At 48.1% G+C, this 16,176-nt stretch overlaps 1 protein-coding gene across 1 annotated transcript; it reads right to left on the bottom strand.

Moving 5' to 3' along the window:
* Positions 1-4,985: 4,985 nt before the first annotated feature.
* Vamp5 (vesicle associated membrane protein 5) lies at positions 4,986-14,721 on the bottom strand. Its single transcript, XM_087907144.1, has 3 exons — positions 14,534-14,721; positions 6,023-6,160; positions 4,986-5,429 (listed from the first exon to the last, which is right to left on the bottom strand). The coding sequence occupies exons 1-3, from the start codon at positions 14,534-14,536 to the stop codon at positions 5,259-5,261; spliced, it is 312 nt and encodes a 103-aa protein (XP_087763270.1). The 5' UTR covers positions 14,537-14,721; the 3' UTR covers positions 4,986-5,258.
* Positions 14,722-16,176: the final 1,455 nt, after the last annotated feature.

The following is a 16,176-nucleotide window of genomic DNA, read 5'->3' as shown; positions in this document are numbered from 1 at the left end:
AAGCGGGCTTCGAGAGAGCAACCAATCAGAGTACTCGTGGGGTGGGCATAGTGGTTCGCTGGACGCACACAGAGGCGGAAGTACTGATTCAGTCGCCTCTCGTTGGTCGAGAGAGTCAGGTGACCAGAGGTTAAAGCCAATAGAGTTGGAGAACGGGGGAATTCCGGAGTCTTTACGGCGTCACGCCCCGAGGGCCCTCACCGTGTTCCACGAGTGGAAATGCAAGCCGGAAGTCGTTTTGAGTCTCGTTGGTTGAGTTTACCGTCATGCCCCGCCTTACTCCTCGAGAGGATAATTCCCACGCATTTGTGATGATCTGGACATAAAAATAAGTGGTGGAAGGACTGGAGAGATAGCTCAGCTGACCCAGGTTCTAGTCCCAGCACCCACAGGCGGCGCTCAACCATCTGTAAGACAGTTTACAAGGGTCCGACATTCTGCGGGCACCAGGCACGCAAGGACGGACAGACAGAACGGCAGCAAAACACCCATACACAAACATTAAAAAAAAAAAAAAAAGTACATGGTGCTGCATACCTTTAACCCCAAAACTCAGAAGTCAGAGGCAGGCGGATTTCTGTGAGTGTGAGGCCAAACAGGGCTACAAAGTGTGACCCTGTCTCAGTCAATACAAGTAAAAAACAAACAAACAAAGAAAGACGAAGGGGCTGGAGAGATGGCTCAGTGGTAAGAGCACTGACCGCTCTTCCAGAGATCCTGAGTTCAATTCCCAGCAACCACATGGTGGCTCACAACCATCTATAATGAGACATGGCGCCCCCTTCTGGCATGTGGGCACACATGGAAGAAATGTTGTACACATAATAAATAAATCTTAAAAAAAAAAAAAAGACTTTACTTGAAAAAGAAAAAGGAAGAAAGACAAAACCATGTATGGTTAGGAACTCAAATCGGTCAATTTACAACCTCCTGCAACACCAGTTCCAGATAACCCCTCTGTCTCCCTTCTCTACCATACCTACATTCAACTGGCAGAAACACATACAAATAGTTATAAAAATAAATCCTTTAAAAAGAGCTGCAGAGGCAGGCATATCTCTGTGAGTTCGAGACCAGCCTGGTCTACAAAGCAAGTTCCAGTACAGCCACAGTAAAACCCTGTCTCGAAAAACTAAACCAAACCAGACCAAAAAAGTGACAGCCAGAGGATTGCAAATTCAAGACATGGTTATGGTTATGTAGTAAGATCCTGTCTTAAACAGGATAAGTTGGAAGGTTGGGGTAGGGGGGAGGCACTGAAGAGATGATGAAGGTGCTCAGCGGTTAAGAGCACTAACCACTCTTCCAGAAAACCTGGGTTCAATTCCCAGTACCCACATGGCCGCTAACAACTGTCTGCAACTCTAAGATTTGACACCTTTTCACAGACATACATACAGACAAAAGCAACAATGCACAAAAATAAAAATAAATAAAAATTTAAAAAACAGGATAAAAGGAGAGACACAAAACAAAAACCCATATCTGATCACTGTAATTGTCTGATACTGTAGTGAGGTACCTTCTGCTTTTCTTTTTTCTCGTGGGGGCTTAACTGCAGAGCCTGCTAAGCACCTGCCCTACCATAGAGCTGTACCCCCATTACTTCTGTGCCCTTTTATATAAATGAAATCTGAGTCCCAGAAGTGGCTTACCCAAAGTGAGTGTTGCTGACCTACTCACTCAGAGGTTAAGAGCACTGGCTGCTCTTCCAAAGGTCCAGAGTTCAATTCCCAGCAACCACATGGCGGCTCACAACCATCTGTAATGAGGTCTGGTGCCCTCTTCTGACCTTCAGGCATACACACAGACAGAATATTGTATACGTAATAAATAAATATTATAAAAAAAATAAGGAAGCAGGCTGAGAAAGCAGTCAGCAGGGTTCCTCCATAGCCTCTGCTTCAGTTTTTGCCTCAGTTCCTGCCCTGATTTTCTGTCCTGACTTCCCTTCATAATGGACTACAATTATAAGTTGAAATAAACCCTTTTCTCAACAAGTTGTTTTTGGTCATAGTGTTTTATCGCAATAGAAAGCAAACACTGCCAGACAGTGGTGACACATGCCTTTAATCCCAGCACTCAGGAAGATCCCAGCACCAAGAGGCAGGGGGATCTCTTGTGAGTTTGAGACCAGCCTGGTCTACTGAGCAAATACCTGGACAGCTAGGACTACATGAATAAATCTTGTCTCAAAAAAAACCAAATAAATAAATAAATAAATAAATAAATAGAATCAAACAAGACAGAAGTTGGCACTAGGACTTGGATATTTCTATGACAGATCTGAACATATTATCTGGGAAGATTGGTAAGGAAGTTGGAACATTGGGCTGGAAAAGTTGTTAAAGTCTTGGAACTTAATGAACTTGTGGGAACTTGGAAAATAATGCTGACAGCCATGCAACTAATGAAGGCCTGGCTTAAAGACATTTCAGAGGCAAGTTTGAGAGTCTGTTGCAGGGAATCACTTGTTAGTCCCAGCTGCCCAGAACCAAAATAACCACACAGAAACTATATTAATTAAATCACTGCTTCACCCATTAGCTCTAACTTCTTATTGGCTAACACTTACATATTAATTTAACCCATCTCCATTAATCTGTGTATCACCACGAGGTCATGGCTTACCAGCGAAGTTCCAGCATGTCTATCTCTGGCAGCGGATCCACAGCGTCTCTGACTCCGCCCTTCTTTCTCCCACCATTCAGTTCCATCTCCCCGCCTACCTAAGTGCTGCCCTATCAACAGGCCAAGGCAGTTTCTTTATTTATTAACCAAGAAAAGCAACACATAGACAGAAGGACCTCCCACACCAAGAGTCCCTTAAAGACTCTGCCAGGGCTGTTTGTGAGATATATTTGAATTAAGAATCTGTGGCTTAGCTAGGTGGTAGTGGCACACATCTTTAATCCTAGTACTCTGGAGGCAGAAGCAGGCAGATCTCTGTGAGTTCAAGTTCAGCCTGATCTACAGAGCAAGTTCCAGAACAGCAAGGGATAACCAGAGAAATCCTATCTCAAAAACAAACAAACAAACAAACAAACAAACAAGCAAAAACGAGTCTGAGTCTCCGGTCAGCTGGGGCTGAAGACCAGGGGTGATTAACAAGAGACTGGCACCACTGAGGTGAATCTTAGCTCTACTAGGACAATTCATGCTGGTTAGCTGGAGCTGAGAAACTGCGGTGATAAAGCATTGTTATTAACGTGTTTTGTTTTTTCAAACAGAGTTTCTCTGTGTAGCCCTGGCTGTCCTGGAACTCACCCTGTAGACCAGGCTGGCCTGAAACTCACAGAGATCTGCCTTCCTCTGCCTTCCAAGAGCTGGGCTTCAAGACGTGCACCAACATACCAGACCAGCTACAATGCCACAGTCTTTTTTAAAAAAATAATTTACTTATTTTTATGTACATTGGTGTTTTGCCTGCATGTATATCTGTGTGAGGATCTTGGAGTTACAAGACAGTTGTGAGCTGCCATGTGAGTTCTGGGAATTGAACCCCAAGTCCTCTGGAAGCAGTCAGTGCTCTCAACTGCTGAACCATCTCTCCAGCCCCCAACTCCACAGGCTTTACTCACCAGTTCAGATTGGTTCTGTTTGTTTGTTTTGTTGTTGTTGTTTTCTTTTTCAAGACAGGGTTTTTCTGTAGCTTTGAGGCCTGTCCTGGAACTCGCTCTGTAGACTAAACAGGCCTTGAACTCACATAAATCCGCCTGTCTCTGCCTTCTGAGTGCACCTCCACCGCTCAACTGCTTACATTATTTTTTGAAACAGCATCTCTTATTGGCTTGAAGCTCACCAATTAGGCTAGGCTGGGGGTTGGCGATTCCCCAGGGATTTGACTGTCTCTACCTTCCAGGTTCTGGATGTACAAGGCCACCATATTGTTTATTGTTTGCTTGTTTATGTGATGAGAGAAAGTCTCACTGTGTAGATCAGGCTATCAGTCTCACAGAGATCTACCTGTCCCTACTTCCCCAGTGCTTAGATCAAGGTTAATGCTATCACATTGGACTATACACCTGGCTTTTTAAAAGGGGTTCTGGAGATGTAACTCAGGTCCCTGTGTTTTTAAGGGAAACACTTTATAGAATTATCTCTCGGCATGCTTTCTGTTTGCTTAAAGTGTGTGTGTGTGTGTGTGTGTGTGTGTGTGTGTGTACACTTAAATGCGGGTGCCCACAGAGGATGTTCTCCCTGAAGCTGGACATACAGGTAGTTATGAAGTGCCTGACTTGGGAGATGGGAACTGAACTTGCAAATGTGGGTTTTCTGCATGAGTAGTATGCCTTCTTAACCACTGAGCCATCTCTGCAGTCACCTTTTTGCTTTTGAGGCAGGCTCTCATATAGTCCAGACTGACATTAAACTAACTGTAGCCAAAAATGATCCTGACATTGTAATCTTCCTACCTCTACCTCCTGAGTGCTGGGACTATAGATGTATGTGCCACCATCAAACCCAAGACTTTGTTCATACTAGGAAAGCACTCTAAAAATTGAGCTGGATTCCCAGCAAGCCCCTTCTTCTCATTTCTTCCATCTAGAGTCCCATTGGTCCTCTGACAACCCTCAAGATATCAGAAATGATGGATTTCATTTTCAAAGGTCTGTTTTGTGGGCTGCTATGTCTGTGTCTCCATATTACATAAAGGTCTATCTGTGAAGGGCAAGATCAAGGAAGAGAGGAAAGGAAGGGAGTATCTCCTGAAATATAGTCCTTTAGGAAACAGATTTTCTTTTTAAAATTACATTAATTTAGTATATATATGTGTGTGTGTATATAGTATGTAGTATGTTTCTGAGACTGTGGGATGTGTGTGTGTATGTGTGTGTGTGTGTGTGTGGTATTTCTATGTCTGGAATATGTATGTACACATCTGTGTCTGTGGTGTATGTGTGTCTGTTATATTTCTGTGTCTGTGTGGTGTGTGTGAAAGAGAGAGAGAGAGAGAGAGAGAGAGAGAGAGAGAGAGAGAGCACTTTTAACCAAACAGCAGCTTTTACTCAGCTCCAGCGGTGCAGCTTAGTAAGGCCAGTGCAGCAGGCTGCCCTCAAGGGCCAGTCTATGACATAACGGGAGATGCAGAGGTGCACACATCCAGGATGCCCTTCGGCACTCAGTGGGCTGGCCTAGACAGCCACAAACACCAGGATTCCCTGGAGACCAGAACAGGCCTGTGCAGTCATTCGGCCTCTCCTCCAGGCCTGGCCGGGTCAGTTCCCAGTTCGTAAGGCAGTTCCTGCATCCAAGTCCTATGGTTGGCTACTGTCCCCATCGCTCGTCGGAAGAAAGGTGACCAGCAGCACAATCAGGATGATGAGTAGGCCACCAGCCACTGCCAGCCCCAAGTAGACCCGGCACCGGATGTTCTCCCAGCGCTTCTTTTGGGCTAGATTATTGGTTGTCTTGCTGAAGGCCAAACTCTGTGGATACCCAGAGACACCGAGAGAAAGAGAGTTAATGGTTCCACAGGACCTCAAAGGCGACTCTCCATCTGCATGCCAGCATCCTCCCTATCCTGTTTGCTGCCCCTCCACTCACTGCACTCTGGAGCCCTTCCAACCTGGCTCCTGACCTCAAACACTGCTGTAACACTTGACTCTCGACCCTGCTAGCTCACACCCACTTAGCCCTGACCGCTAGGAATGCACACAGCTCCAAAGACTTCTTAGGTCTATTTGTTTATTTTTGTGTGTAAGACAGGGTCTCCTGTAGCTCTGGCTTGGACTTACTGTGTGACTGAGAATGAGCCCCTGGTCCTCCGGATTCCTTGAGTGCTGGCATCACAGGTGTACACTGCTGTGTTTCACGCCATGGTGGGGAGGGAGTGCAGGGCCACACATTCTAGCTAAGCACTCTATCAGCTGAGCTATAGCCCCAACCCAAGTGTATCTTTGTAAAATCCTCTAGTAGGAAACCAGCAGTCCCAGACCCCACCTCTAGCCTCCCCACCACAGCCTAAGAGCTCTCTAAGGGTCAAACTTCTGTCCCGTCCAAACTCCCCGGGGCCACACACCATGTCCAGGAGCTTGTCTGAGCGCTGCTCCAGTTCTGCCAGCTTGCCATCCCGCTCCATGACCTTTTGGCAATTGTCGAGCATGATTTCCGTCACTTCATCCGCCTGCTGCTGGCATCGCTCCAATTCTTTCCCTGCCTGAGCACCAAGCCCAAGGTCAAGGATGCAAGAGTTCCCCACCCAGGAGCCTTCCTCCTGGCACAAAAGGCCTGAACTCCCCGCTCCCCTACAATGTCTGGGTATGGCAGATGAGTAACAGCATCCTTTGTGTGTAAAGGCATGAGCTATTCAGGTTAAAGGACTGCCTTCTGAGCGGTTGACCTCCGGGCTCCTTGTCCATCCGCTCTGGATTTCAGTATCTCGGCTTCTTCTATGTTAGCTCAAACTGGGAACTTCCCGGGTCTCCACCTTCCCACAAAGCAGATGCTTTGTTCATCTGCTCCAAGGTGGCATCTAACCCAGTGTTCATCTGTCCTATGGTTTCCCACTGACCCCAAGTAGTGGCAAAAAGCAAGAAGCCAGGCAAGAAAAAAAAAAATCCACTCCACAGGACGAGAAAGGTCATTTGAGACCAGGCCACATCAGCATCTCTGCCTACAACCCCTCCCCAACTGAGCAGCTCATCTCTGCCTCTTTGGACCGCTGACCAGTCAGGCCAGTTCTGCCTCTGAGCTAACCTGCTCTTCACCTCACTGACCACCTTCTATTTCCTCTCCTCCTGGGAATCTGAGACCCTCTGGTCTTTGGCCTCCAGCCTTCTACTCAGCCAGGGCTTCACTGGAATCCAAGTGACAATCTTTGGCTTCTGAACCCGGGCAGCACTGCTTCACCTAACCAAGAAACCCAGTTTGTTTTGGAGATGAGAAGGTCACACATTTCAATGTGTGTGTGTATGTGTGTGTGTGTGTAAGGAAAAGAGGGAGAGAAGGGAGAGGGGCAAAAGCCCTGCTGTCTCTAAATGCCACGTGCTGAGACCATGAGCAGATTTGTCAGGAAGGCAAATACCAGAGGATTAGCAAACCACGGGAAACTCCCTGCCCTTAGCCTAGTCCTTCCCAGCCCATCCCTAATCTATCTCCTTTTCACAGAGCATCAACCCCCACCCCTTCCTGCCAGCCCATATCCCCCATTGTTCACAGCAGCAGACACTTTGGCATTTGACAGAATTCCACTTAAAACCAGAGAACGTTGGGAGAGACCTGGTAGTCACAGAGGCTTCCCTCCTCCACAGGATCATGACAGCTGCCCCCCTGCACACAGCTCCAGAGCGTTCCCAGGACATGAGTCCTCTCTCCACAGCTAGGTCACAGGCTCCCAGAGGGGAGCAGGGGGCAGCATCCTAGTCCATCCTCTGGCGTCCATAAGCCTGGGAGGCTGACACAATGCTGATCACCAGTAAAGGGCCCGGTTGCTTGATTGCCTATCCAAAAGGAACCCTTAGTCTCAAGAGAGGTTCTCCTGATTTGCTTATCTAGCTCAGCAGGAGTTTCGAGGGACAGGCACCTGAAACCCCAACAGGTCAATATTTACCCAAGAGCCAGAAAAACAGCTTGTTTTTAAGAGTGGTGCAGGCAAACTAAGGAGGCAGAAGGTGCTCAGAGGCTGGAACCCAAGGCAGCAGTGAAGAAAACAGGGGACGCATGCTTCTTCCCACTCCTGAGTCACGTGTCATCCCCGCCGTGACTACTGTACTGTTGGACAAGGCTCCATTGTCCCAACCTCCCCACATCCCAGCAGTCCAAAGCACAGATTTGGGAATGGACAGAATTTGAAAACGAGAATCACCGTTTGGTGGGATGCTGGGGGTATTTTTGTCTTTATGATTGTAAGGGGACACAGATGTGGAGGTCAAAGGACAACTTGTCCACTTTCCCATGGATTCCGGGGTTTGAACTCCGGTCAGCAGGCTTGTGTGGAAAGCGCTTCGCCCGCTGAGGCATTTCACGGCCCCTGTCTGTCTGTCTGTCTGTCTGTCCCCCACTCTGTGTAGCATATGAGTGTATTGTTAGTGGTTTTGCTAGTACACCTACTTGCAATGCACCCAGAGGCCAGAGGATGATGCCAGTGTCCTGCTCTGTCACCGTCTATCTTACTCCGCTGAACCTGCAAGAGTCTGGTCACCAGAAAGCCTTACCAACGCTCACGCACCAGTGACAGGTGTTGTTAACTACGGAGCCACAGCCCCAGCATCTTCCCCTTTCTTTATCTTTTCTCTTTTCTCATCTTTTGACAAGGTCTTGCTTAGCCCAGGTTGGCCTCCAACACACTACACAGCCAAAAATGACCTTGTACTTCTGCTCCTTTAGTCTCACTTCCCAGTACCAGGACGAATGTGCTCTACCATGCCCAGTGTATGTGACGAACCGGGGCTTCGTTCATGCTCAGGCAAGCACTGCCCGCTGAACTACATCCCCAGCTCTGTTCTTCTGTTCCAGAGTCTATAGCTGTTGTTATCTTATTCCCATACAAAGGGTGAACAGGCTCACTTTCTATGGAGAGCTGGCTGTGCTCCAGCTACAGCCTTTCTCCTTTACAGCAAAGCCAGGCCTACTGCCTATGAGGAGCCAAGATGGGCTCCAGACCCAAAAGGATACGTATGTTCCAGGGAACACAGCCACCAAATCCCAGCCCACTTTGGTCCCCTCAACCAAAGATAAAAGGACCCTAACTGTATGCACAGGTCTCTGCTCGCAGTATGCACAAAGATAAATTGCTAGGAAAAGTGTCAGGGAAGAGCTGAGCAAACAGAGGGCAAGGGCCGTGCTGCCCTGTGCCATTTGTCACTCAGCCAAGGGCCTGGCAGCTGGCAGACACACGACAGATCTTTTCTGGATGAACTGTACCTGTTTTCAGGAAGAGCTTTTCCTAGCTGAGGAAAAGAAACATGCGGTGCCATCACAGAAGGGTAAAGTTACACACGGAGACATAAAGTGTCGTAGTCACCCATGGAGTAAGGAGATTACAAGGGTCAGAATTGTAATCAAAAGGGCAGGTGCTGGAATGGAGCTGGGTCATTCTGGCAGAGACAGGGACACAGCCCACTAGTGAAGGGACTTGGCAGAGGGTGGAGAGGCTGGGCGGGGCTAGGGAAAGCAGCAAAAGTCAAGGGGTGGAAACCAGTGTGGAGGAAGTTACAAAACCCAACCAAGTCAGGTGTGGTGGCATGCATAACTGGGGACTCTCCAGTCCCAGGCCAGCCTAGGCTATGTAGTGTGATCTGTCTCGAAAACAAAACAAAAGCATTAGGCATGACACACACCTGCAATCCCAACGTTCCAGAGGCAGAGGCAAGAGAATTGGAAATTCAAGGTCATCTTTGGCCCAGACAACACAAGACCGTCTTGAGGCGGAGGCTGGAGGTGTGTAGGCTGGGAGACGGCTCAGTGGGTAAAAGTGCTTGATCCTGAGTTTGGATCCCAAGCACCCATGTAAAAAGCCAGTTATGGCTGCACATCTCAATACCCCCAGCTCTGGTAATGAGCAAAGAGAGAGGATCATTGGTTTTACGGGCTGCCATTCTGGCTCCAGATTTGGTAAAAGTCTTTGTCTCAAGGGGATGTAGTAGAGAGTGCTAGAGCAGGAAAACACACACACACACACACACACACACACACACACACGCACGCACGCATGCACGCACACATGCACGCATGCACTTGCGGAGAGCTTCAGACCTTCGATCTCTCATTGAACACGTCCTCCTGCCCCGCCCCGCCCCGCTCCACCCCATTTTGTTTCGTTTTAAATACCTCTGGTTGGCATGGAATTCAATCTATAGACCAACTAGGCTGCTTGAACTCACAGATATCTCCCTGCCTCTGCCTCTTAAAAACAAGAAGTAGGGTGTGGCCACACGTGTACATAACCCTAGCACAAGGAGAAGAGGCAGAGCATGTGACGTGGTAGAGGAAAATTCCCAGAGCCTGCTAGCTCATACCCATGTAAAAACCATGTGTATTGGTGAGTACTTATAACCTCATTGCTGAGGGCCTGGAAGACAGAAGGACCCTATCTCAAGAACAAGATGTGTTGCCTCCCTGGCCTCAAATTCTACCTGGCTCTGCCACTTACCAGCTGATTAACCTGAGGATGACCTTTCTGACCAACTACTTCCTCTTTCGTAAAGTGGTGGTAACAGCGCTTACCCCACAGAGCTCATCACACCGACTCAGACTGTGGGATATATTATAAACAAAAGCCTAAACAATACCTGACCCACACTAAACGCTAAATAAATAACGAATTAGTATTAATGGAGACCAATTTTTCATCACTTTTTCTTTTTATGAAAGACTTCTTTTTTAAACATAAGATTTTTTTCTGGGGGCTGGAGAGATGGCTCAGTGGTTAAGAGCACTGCCTGCTCTTCCAAAGGTCCTGAGTTCAATTCCCAGCAACCACATGGTGACTCAAAACCATCTGTAATGTCCTGCAGACATACACACAGGCAGAATATTGTATAATAAATAAATAAATATTTTTTAAAAAAATATTTTTTCTTAGATTTATTTATTTTATGTGAATGGATGTTTTTCCTGCAAGTATGTGTGGGTGCCATGCATGTGCCTGGTGCACCGTATGTGTGCCTGGTGCCCAAGAAAGTCAGAAAAGGATTTCAGATTTCCATGGAACTGGAATTACGGATGGCTGTAGGCTGCCATGTGGGTCCCGGGAGTCAAATCCAAGTCCTCTGCAAGAACAACCAGTGCTCTTAACCGCTGAGCCATTCCTTCAGCCCTAAGATTTATTTTTAAAAAATATCTATGGGGGCCGGAGAGAAGGCTCGGTGATTAGAAGCAGTGGCTGGTCTTCCTGAGAACCTTGGTTTGACTGCAAGCACCCATGAAATGGGTACAACCACCTGCAACTCCAGTTCCAGCGGATCTAACAACCTATCTGTTCTCTTCAGGCACCGACCATATGAACCACCCAAAATGAATACTGAAGACTGGGCTCAGGTCCTCTGTAGACGGCTATTGCTCTTAACCAATAAGGCATCTCTCCAGCCCATTTTCTTTTTCTTTCCAGGTCTAATGTAGTCCAGGATAGCCTTGAACTCACTACATGTATATCATCATGCACACTTGGCTCCTTTTGCCCACTCTTCTTTCCCCCAAGATTTTTTTTTTTATTTCTGTGTGGATGGATGTTTTATATGCATGTATGTCTGTGCACCAAGTGCATGCAGTGCCCGAGGAAGCCGTAAAAAGGCTGTGTGACCTCCTGGAACTGGAGTTACAGACAGCTGTTAGTTGTCATGTGGGTGCTGGGAATCAAACCTGGGTCCCCTGAAAGAGCAGCCAGTGTTTTGTTTTATTTTTTGAGATGGATTATATTTTTATCTATGAGTATTTGGCTTGCATGATTGTATGTGCACCATGTGCCTGCCTGAGGAAATCAGGTTCTTTGGAACTTGGCATCTGGAGAGGGGTGGTTGTGAGCCACCATCTGGGTGGTGGGAATCTAACCCAGGTCCCTGGAAGAGCAGCACTGAGCCACCACCCCAGTCAACACCGTCCCCCCACCCACACACACACACCATGAAGAAATGTTGGGGACCTTAGTAAGGACATCTTAGGTGTGGGCATATGTTCCTCAAAAGAGTCACCTTTTCCTTTTCTTTCCTTCCTTACGAGATGCATAGCCAGCCAAGGTCTTCCTGTTGCACACTATGCATCCTCTCTAAGTGAGGAGCCTTCCGTGGATCCTCAAGAACTGCTGCTTTGACCCAGCATCGGCTTCCTTTGCTCAAGTCCCACAGGCTATTGAGATCTTGTTTATTTGTGTGGTACTGAGGATTGAACCTAGGACGTCACGTACTGCAGCCCTTTCAGAAATTCTAATTAAAAAAAAAAATGAAAGAGACTCTCAATAAACAGCACAGCCTGGCCTGAGACTTGGGGGGTCCTTCTGCCTCTGCCCCCGAGTGTTGGGGTTACAGGCCTTAAGTCTTGAGCACTAGCAACAGTCACTTTTCAGTGGGTACATAACCTGCGCAGCACTGACCAGCCGTGCATGGGGGATCTGGCTCAGTCTTCACAATAACCCACTGGACAGTGTTATCATCCCTGTTTTACAGCCCAGAGGTGTTAAGTTGTCCGGAGTCATTAGGTAACTGATCTGAGGGTAGAATGGCCAGACTCCAGGGGCCACAAGTCTAAACCCAAAGCTAAACTGGCTACAGTGAGAGTGGGGGTGTGATGCTTCAGCTGATTGGCTCAAGACTACCAGCCACTTGATGCTCCCAACTCAGCTTGGGTTCAAACGAGAGGCCTGTGACTACACACACAGATTCTGTCAGATGGATGGCTTCAGAAATTATTTTTGACTGAGCATAGTTGTGGACCTAATCCCAGAACTCAGTAGGCAGAGTTCTATATAGTGGGATCTTGTCTCAAGAAAAAACAAAAATAAAAACAAATAAACAAAAAGAATTATTCAATAGCTGGGCATGGTACCAGATAATTGTAATCCCAGTACTTGGGAGACATTGCTGCAATTTCAAAGCCAGCTTTGTCTACATAGGTAGTTTAAAGGTTATATAGCAAGACTGTCTCAAAAAAAAAAATAGTTAATTCAAGTCAGGCACGGTGGTTCATCTTTATAGTGAGTGCCACACCAACCTGACCTATATGAGACTTTGTCCCCCAAAAAAACAAACAAGCAAGCTAAGTAATTTTTAAAATTATTTATAGTGGGGCTGGAGAGCTGACTCAGTGGTTAAGAGCACTTGCTGCTTTTCCAGAGGACCTGGGTTCAGTTCCCAGCACCCAGCTGGTAGCTCACAGTCATCTATGACTCCAGTATGAGGTGATCCAACACCCTCCTCTGGACTCCACGTACACGGTGCACATTCACACACGTGGGGAAAACATTTATACACATACAATCAATTCTTTTTATAAAAACGTATTTATGGTTCTAGAGAGATGGCTCCAGGCATACGGCTCCTCCTGCACGCGTATGAAAAGTTTAGTTTGACTCCAGGGCACCCACATAAAAGTCAAGCCGTCTGTGTGGGATCCTAGTGCTCAGGGTGCAGGAACAGGGACCTCGAGGAAAAGCTACCCTAGACAAGCCGGAGAGCTCCGGGTTCAGTCAGAGCCCATGCCTCTGTAAATAGAGCAGAGAGCTGTTGACTCAGAGAGCTGATATCAACCTCTGACTTCCATGTGCACCTAAACACGTCCGTGCCCACACATGTGAACAAGCATGCACACCACACTTGTACAATGCAAAAAAATGGTTGCTCACTTTCCATCGTCCCAATCACTGCTTTGTCCTATGCTAGTGGCACAAAAGAACTGTTATATCCTTTCTGACCCCGTGAGTCACGGAGAAGAAAAGAGAAGGAAAGGGAAAGGGGTGGGGTAATTAGGTAGCCAGAGGGGTGGATGGCAAAGGGAAAGAGGTGGAGACAAAAAGGGGGACAAGAAGGGAGGAAGAGTTAGCTGATGGAGCTGGAGACAGGCTGGAGAAACAATGTACCACCCCCTGGCTCTGAACCCCCTTTACCTGGAATGCACCTGTGAGCAAGGTTCTCCGGTAGCCAGATAGCTAACCTTAGTTTCAGCTCCCCAGGAGCTGAGGGCTCTCTGAGCCCACCCCCTACCTCCTCCCATCTCTTACCCTGCACTCTAGGAAGCGGGCTCTCAGCTCTAGCCCATTCTCAGAGACTCCCTCAGTTTCCTGGTGTGGCCTCAAAGCTTAGGACTACTTTCCTGCCCCACTTCCCTTTCCTGCCTCCCGTTCCCTAGAGACGAAGCCATCCAGGCATTGCCATCACTAGCCAGGCCACATCCATCCAGCCTTAGAGGACTAAACTTGCTTCCAGTCTGGCCCATCCTTCCAGGAGTCCCAAGGGGAGAGGGATCCTGGCACCAGAGGTCTCTGATACCTTGGAAATGGCAGGTCTGCAGCAGGAGTATGGGTGCCTCAAATCAGGATTATGTCACTAGGTAGAGGTTAGGAAAGTCAGTCTGTGTCACACTGATAATTTCATGGAACTTTTCTAGCAGACAACTTATTTTCTCTTTCCCTGGGGTTTTCGACACCCGGCCTACAGCGGCCCTAGATCAGGCAGGCATCTACTCAGGTTTCCAACCCTTGGGCCAGGTCTGGCTCTCTGAGCCCCAGGAAGACCTGTAGAGGTCATCACATTACCTACTACTTCTTAGCAAAGGGTTCTGAGTGCCTGGCAACAGCAACCATAAACATCTCCTTTAACCTCTCAAGGACCTACTAAGGTAGGTAGGTATTGCTGCTGCCCCTACTTTATGGCACGGAAAAGAAAGCTTGTGGAGGTTAAGTGTCTTGCCCGGTATTGCCGCAGGAGCGTGGGAAGCTGAAGTTCCGCTCACTCCGCCCCGACGGGGCGCACTATGAGTCTCTTATACCGGGTGCCTGCAAAGTTTGGGTCTGGCCCATGCGACCAGTGTGACCCACACCCCTGGGGTTCGGGCTCCTACCTCACGCCCCTGCACAATCGCCCTCTGCCCCTGCCCGTCTCACCATCGCCTCCGCAGCCGCCGCCACCGCCTGCTCGCCGGCTCCTGCTCCTCTGCCCTGTGCGGCCTCAGTGCCCGCGGCCCTAGAGGAAGCCGCGGGGCGGGGCGGCCCGCGGGGCGGGGGGGGGGGGGGCGACTTCTCAGAGAGGTGCCCGACCCGGGCAAACCGAAAGCGACAACAGGGCCCGTGGGGCGCCTCCTACCGGGTCACCAGCGTCCGACTTCCGATGACACCCCAGCCTAGTGATCTGCGGCTGCAACAGGAGTTAGCCAGGGAGGCATCATTCTGTCATGCGACAAGCATCCGTGAGTGCTAAGTGCTTGAGATGTCATGGACACTCCAGAATGGGTGTTTGTCATCTTGGTGAGCTCATCTCACCCGAAATTAAAAACTCATCAACCACTCCAAAGTTCTGATTGTTTTCAGACGGAGCAGGCAGCATTACATGTCACCGAGTTGTACACTTAAAAATGATAAGCAGATCTGGCAAGATGGCTCAGTGGATAAAGGCACTTTAAGCCAAACCTAATCAGAGTTCCATCTTTGGAACTCACATAGTGGAGAGAACCAACTCCTGCAAATTGTCCTCTGATAGCCATACACTGGGGGAGTAGGGAATTTTTTTTAATGCTAAAAATGCTGCAGACATTTCTGTGAGCTAAAAGTCTCAATGATGTATGGATGAATGAGCCTCTAAAGATGCAGGGATGGATTCCAGCCTGAAATAAAAGATTTCAGCAGCGACCAACAAGAGGCGGAAAAGGAAAAGGAGGAGATAGATCTGAGCTAGCTTCCAGAACAGTACTCAAGTAGAGACCTTTCCTTTCCTACAAAGATAAAATACAAACATGGAAAGTCCTGAAGAGCATCCGAGCTGGAGAGCAAGCTGCTGCAAGGAAAACAAACAGGGATTGTCCAGCCCAAGAATGTGCAGCTTCCCCCTTTGACTCCTGCTGCCTGCCTGCCTAGTGGGACCTCCTGCAGGTGAGGAAGATGGGATGTTGAAGGAGAGGGATGATGAGGATACCACAGCTTTTCTTGCAGAATTGGGAAAAATTAAAGAGGAGCCAATGAGCAGATAAGCAGTCTTCTTCCTAAATCCCTCTGGCCCAGTTCAGCCCCAGGCCAACTTCACGGCTAAAATGAACTTGTTGTTAAGGACTGTGTGAAAGGTGTAATCAAAAAGGCAAAAGATTTATAAGTGATACACTGTAATCCGAACTTCGCAAAAAAAAAACTCATGGAGAAGAATATATTAAGTAGTACTGTCTTATGTGCATAATCGAGGACTAAAACGTGGGCTGCGAGAACTAGCTCACTGGTTAAAAGCACTGGATGCTCCTCTGGCGGACCCAGATTGAATTCTCAGCAGCTGCATGGCAGCTCACTACTGTCTATGACTTCAGCTTCACGGGATCTGATGCCTTGCTCTGGTCTCTAAGGGCACCTGTCATGTATGTGGTACAGAGTCACAAATGCAAGCGAAGCATCTTTACACATGAAATAAAAGTAATTTAAAGAAAAGGTAATTCTAAAAATTACCTATTCATTTTACTCCCGACCACAGCTGCCCCTCCTTCCTCTCTCCTGGTCCCTCCCCACCTTGCCCACCCTCTCATCTCAACCTGCTCCTTCTCTGTGTCCAT

Source organism: Myodes glareolus, chromosome 6, assembly GCF_982192425.1.
Source record: "Myodes glareolus chromosome 6, mMyoGla1.1, whole genome shotgun sequence".
NCBI classification, from domain to species: Eukaryota; Metazoa; Chordata; class Mammalia; order Rodentia; family Cricetidae; genus Myodes; species Myodes glareolus.
The sequence above is the reverse complement of the archived record's forward strand: the minus strand, read 5'-3'. Positions and strand labels throughout refer to the sequence as shown.